Source organism: Seriola lalandi, unplaced genomic scaffold (genome assembly GCF_002814215.2).
Source record: "Seriola lalandi dorsalis isolate HSWRI2012SDOR001 ecotype SW California unplaced genomic scaffold, Sedor1 jcf7180002054982, whole genome shotgun sequence".
In the NCBI taxonomy this organism is placed as follows: Eukaryota; Metazoa; Chordata; class Actinopteri; order Carangiformes; family Carangidae; genus Seriola; species Seriola lalandi.
In genome coordinates, this window is record NW_019525531.1 from 132,927 (window position 1) to 138,946 (window position 6,020).

At 43.0% G+C, this 6,020-nt stretch overlaps 1 protein-coding gene across 1 annotated transcript in view; it reads right to left on the reverse strand.

The window, feature by feature from the left end:
• LOC111647059 (disco-interacting protein 2 homolog C) overlaps window positions 1-6,020 on the reverse strand; it is a 296,922-nt gene that overhangs the window by 76,195 nt on the left and 214,707 nt on the right. The window contains 1 exon segment of the mRNA XM_087171235.1: window positions 1,834-2,175. Coding sequence (XP_087027361.1) covers window positions 1,834-2,175 — 342 coding nt within the window.

Here is a 6,020-nt window from a genome sequence, read left to right on the forward strand (position 1 = left end):
ACCACTCGATGGCAAAAATGAATGAAACTCCCAAAAAATCGGCTCTGTTGAGATACGTTCTTTGAAAAAGGAAAGAAAGTATAAAAACCGCAGAAGGTGTTGTTTTTAAAAACATCCAAAGATTTGAGCAGCGGCAAAACTTGAAGTTTTGTAAAACTGAAGCAGAGACAATAAACACAGACTAACGGTACGTGCACAAGGATACGACCCTCCACCTAAACACACTCTGCCAACCAACATCCCCAGTTCACACTATTAAACTTCAAAGACTGAGCAGTAAGCCCACCCACCTATTACTACACACACACACACACACACACACACACACAAACAATTCTCACTGTGGTTCTCTCAGCCAAACTCACAGTTTTATTAGAAACCTCTCAACAGCCAACTAACTTCACCTACAGCTAAGAATAAACTCAAGGACAGTTGCTTTATTTGAAGAGCAAATCAGACGGGCTTTGAAGTTCAGCTGTAGTTTTTTGGCCTTGCTGTTCCCAGACTGGGGATCAGGGACCTAGACAGGGTCTTCTTTAATTAATTGGATTGTTTATTGTTCAGATCTTAAGAAGCCAAAAGCAGAAGAAATAAATAGAAGAAATATTGTTCTAATAGGAGATTTTCTCTGTGTCACAAAGACTTTATCAGTTGGTGGTTTCTCAGTTGAGGGGTAAAACAGTATATTATCAATACACTTATTTAAGGGTGACCTGATGGCTGAATGGTTAGGGCGCTTACCACATGGGATCAAACGCCCTGTGCAGCGAGTCCCCGGTTTGACTCCCAGCCGACCAGACTGTTTACTACGTGTCATTCTCCTACTGTCTCCCTGCGTTTCCTGTCTGTCTCTACTGTCTCTATCAAATAAAGGCATGAAACGGCCAAAAATGACTTAATATACTTATTTATGATTTACCAGTGCCTGGACTTTGCTAAAGATGTCTGGATGTGGCTAAGGACTTCTGTAGTGTGTCTACACTTGGCTTTGTTTCACTGGAATCAGCTAATGGTCCCTGGCTTTTGTTATAAAAGTTTGTGTTTTGCTAAAGGTGTTTGGATCTGTGGACTTTGCTAAGAGTGTCTTGATTTTTCTGAAGTCTGATCATGATTTAAAATGAGTCAGGAGTTTTGTTGGTCTGTGTTTTCACCTCTTTGCTTAAAGAGTCTTTAGTTTGCTGTAGATGTCTGTATTCAGATTAGTCTGAAGGTGTCAGGATTAGCTCCAGGATTAGAGACATTCAGGCTACGTCCACACTAATACATTTTCATTTTAAAACAGCGTTTTTAAACAAAAAACGATCTCCGTCCAGACGAGCGTTTTAGCTCCATATCAGAAACGACTTCTGTTATCGCACCTGAAAACACGCATGAGCAATCACGTACCCTGGGCACCCGTGAGACAGGAAGCAGATCGTCTACTCTGCAGTTGATTAGTTGCAAAAAATACCACGAACGAAGAACAGCAAAGAAAACTGCAGTGTTAAAATGCAGAATTTAACTGAACAACAGCTGCTAGCAAAGACAACGGGGTCAGTAACACTAGTCATTTATTATCTATGTTGTATTCACCATTGGTAGTCGAGGCTGATGAGACCCAATCAGGAAGTGACCGTGGGTGTCTACGTCATTGTTTCCAAAGTCTCAATTTTCACCTGTCCAGACTACAACACAACGCCGGAGATCTTAAACTAAAACTAGGCCAGTATTATTTCTAAAAGTGTGGACGGGAGGTGAAAACGAAGCAAGAGAGATGCGTTTTAAAACAAAAACATGGTAGTGTGGACGTAGCCTCAGACTGTTATGTCACACACCTCAGTCCAGACCTCTTACCTGTCTTGTGGTGGTGGTGGTGGTGGTGATGGTGGTGACGGAGGTGGTGGTGGGCGGAGATGTGGACATGTTGTGCCAGGACATCAGCCAGCCTGCCGCCGGCCGCCCCGCTGCCCCCGCTGCGCGTGGAGGAAGAGGAGGACGAGGCCGTGGAGGAGGTGGTGGTCGTGGTGGAGGAGGTGCCGTGGATGGCGCGGCTGATCCAGTGCTCCATGCTGATGCTCCCCTCTCGGCTGGACGAGGTGCCTCCACCGCCTCCTCCTCCGTCTTCTTCTTCGCCATCGCCTCCTCCTCCTTCATCGGCGTCGCCCTGACCCTCACCCTCCGAGCCGGAAGAGGTGTCTGGAAAAAAAAAAAGACGATGGATATGAAAGAAGAGAAGAGATAAAAACTGCAGACTTTCTGTACAAGGCTGAAAGATTTAATCAAACCATAGAATCGGACCTTTGATCCCGTCCTGATACTGCTGTACACAATATGTTATATTTAGAGACAAACAGGAAGACAGAGTCTGTGTATGTCCCAGTCTGTTGTCTGTAGCCTGGAAAGGTTTCAGCTCCCATCTGTTTAGAGTCGCCGCAGGGGAGGACTGAAGTAAAGTTTGGTGTGTGTGTGTGTGTGTGTGTGTGTGTGTGTGTGTGTGTGTGTGTGTGTGTGTGTGTGTGTGTGTGCGTGCGCCTGTGAGTATATGGGTTTGGATTTGTGAGTGCATATTTTGCATGCGATTTCCATAATGCCCACGGCATTATGAGAGTGATAGTGGTGATATGAATAACAACAGAAGCTGACCCAGTTCTCACACCCACACACACACACACACAAACAACCAGGTACTGTAAGTGTGTGTTCACATTGTTGTTACCTCTTTGGGACCTTGTCAGGACCAGTGGTTCTCATGGGGAACAAAGCCCCAAAGTCCTACTGAGGCAAAACGTCCTGGTTGAGGCTGGTGTTGGCCACAATGAATGGAAGTCAATGGAGGTCTTAAGAAGGATTGCTGCGAATACTGTGTGTTTGTATGTGTGTATCCCTCACAGGGAAATGGCAGACACCCAGGAAAGACCAATCATCCGAACAAAGACGACAAAAAGAAGCAGGTCCTCAAACTTAAACCACCATGTAGGTTACGTGTCCCAGTCCTCAGATACTTGTGGGTTGGGTTAAAAAAAAAAAGTGCTACTACTAAAACTCATGGTAAGTAACTTCTGCCTCTTGGGGTCTCTCAATCAAAACTATAACAAAAGACAGTGTTGGGTGACGTTGTGAAGTAGCGTGGGATCATGGGAGTTGTTGTGTTCAACACCATTGCCGTCAGCTTCTCCTGGTTTGGATTCCTCCAGTGTCGGTGGTTCAGGAGGTTTTTACCAGCAGCTGAATTATCCTCAGAGGTGTTCTCCTCTCCATAACAAACAAATTAGTGTTTCACCAACGTTGTACGGCGGACACAAGACGCCAGGGAAGGACTGGGAGCTGTGATTACTGCTAACCTTTGTTTAGATTTTTCTTTGAACCAGGCGTTCAGCAGGTTTTTACCAGAAGCTGAATTATCCTCAGAGGTGTTCTCCTCTCCATAACAAACAGACCAGGGGATTAAAACCAGTAGAAACACTGAATAAAGCAGTTTCACATTAAAAATAAGTGATTCACCAATGCTCTTTGGCGGACACAGGACAGGACGTCTCCAGCAGCTGGGAGCTGAGCTGTCCAACATTTCCTCAGCTTGTTTCTCTGGTAACTCCAGATCCAGACGTCCAATGACTAAAATCCTTCATCTGGTTCAAATATAGCGTTGAAAACCACAAAGGTGTAAAAGAATAAATCTTAAAAATGTGACGTGTGAAAAGTCCATTTTGACACTTCTGGCAGCCGGACACTTTGGGACAGAAACCAGCCGTGACCATATTAAAATCATGTATTTCTCTAGGTTTGAAAATCACTGGAAACATTTGGGATAATGTAAGTACATAAATTTTTTGACATTTTAATGTGGAAATGTTACATATCATAATTTGGTTAAGGTTAGAGGACCTCATTGTAACAATAATAAACATGCAGTTAAGGTTATACACATAAACACTTCAATCCCTGCCTACCAATGCAAAACTCTGCACTTTTTTTTCCAAACCAAATGCCAGGTGATGTAAAGTTCAACAACTTTTGCTAAAGTTAATTCTTAGAACGAAGATTGTTTCCTTGTTTGGTCACTGTTACGTTAAAAAGGTGACATTTCCACTTCGTCACGGATTACAGCTGACATTTGCGCTTTAAAATGCCACGGGACTAGCCGTGGTCTCGACATGTTAAGTCCCATGGTGCTTTGCTGACATGCTTGATTGGCAAATCTGTGTCTCGTTATCAGCGGGGACCCCCACAGGGACTTCCAGGGACAAAACACAAACATGTTGACGAAAAAAATATGACGCTGCCAGGCAACACGGGAATCACACACACAAACACACAGAGAGGAAAAGTGAGAGTGAGCCGCTGACGCACAGCAGACCTTCAAAAAGCTGAAATTTATTTACCGATGTGTTGAGAAATTGAGAAAAGCCAATGTGAGCACATCAGAGTCGGCTTGTCATCTCTGCACGATACGGCACGCTGCTCGGCAACACGCGACTCTGCTGTCCTCGAATGAACCTCACTGCCTGGCAGAAAGCCGTGTGTGTGTGTGTGTGTGTGTGTGTGTGTGTGTGTGTGTGTATGTGTATGACTACTTTTACCCCTCCCTCGGGACATGTGCTTTCTAAATTTGCATGAAGGATTGTGTGTATTTCTGTGACTCCTCGTAGCTTGTTTACCTTGCCTTGTGTGAAATTAAAAAGACTCATAGGCCATGTGAATGTTCTGCACATGAGTGTGTGGACAGACACTGACACTGTGTGTGTTCACTGTGCACAGAGAAGCTGAATATGCAGGCGTTTTTTCGTATGAGGAAAATGTGTTTGTCAATGTTTCTCAACGATTTATGTTTGTGACTGTTAATTGTTGCAACCATGTGTGTCTAAAAATGTGTGTGTGTGTTACATTTGTCAGCTACATTTACGCATATAGGTTGTAATCTTAGCATTGCCAAGTACTGGGTGTACAAGGGGTTGACAAAATAACAGAGACACAAAAGACTGTCCAACAAGCCTTTAGCTTTCAATTTGTTAAAATATAAAGGAGATATTCTTTATTTTTCTTATTTCAAACAAATCCCATGAAAACCTACCAGGAAGTTGTGTGTGTGTATCTGCACCCTCACACATCAGTTGTTGTGCTGAGTGACATGTTCCCTCATCACAATGAACAAACACTGTGGTTTATTTAGATTCATTCCCACACCCACACACACACACACACACACACACACACACATCGTCCTGCCGCCCCAAATCCTCACTACAGCATGAAATATGGATTAATCCGCTGCTGAAAATAGAAACTGCTACAAACTACAGTGTCCAGGTGCTGTAGGAAATTACTGAACCTTTTTCTTTTTTAATGAAACTATGTTTTAAAGAATTTTTTTTTAAGATTTATATGTTCAGCAGTGAAACATAAATCAGAGCTGCAGGCAGGGCTGGAAAGTCATAAAGTTCTGAAAGAAGAGACTCATATGTTTTTGGTTAAGGTGTGTTTATGGGATCTGATGACAATAAGATATATATAGAAGAACATTTACAATTCATCATTTTTATTAGCAACTATAATGAATAATTATTCCAATTAAAAACAGAATAAAATGTTACCTATCTCTGTCTAGTTTTGGTGAAGAAGAAGTTTGAGTAACTGTGAATATGAAGGTGTGATCATCACGCTGTGTATGTACAGTCTGCTTTAACTGATCTAATAAAACACTCCCCACATTTATCCGTTAGCTGCTGTATGGTTCATCTTTGTGTTGTTAGTCTAACTCACGCCTCGTTCCCTGAAGCTCTGTGAAGCTCGGCCCTGCACAGAGATAATGGCCTCATTATCACCCTCATTAAATGACACCAGTTCCATGAAGACATGGATGACTGGCACGCATGTTACAGGGATGGAATCAACTGTGTGTCCAGTGACATCCATATTGTGCATTTACGTATAAGCAGTATTCATCAGAAAGGTGAAGCAGGTATCGAACCCGTGACCTCAACACTCCTAGTTTCAAAAATGCAAATACATCAATATGGAGTGAAGAAACAAGGCGTTTTTTTTTT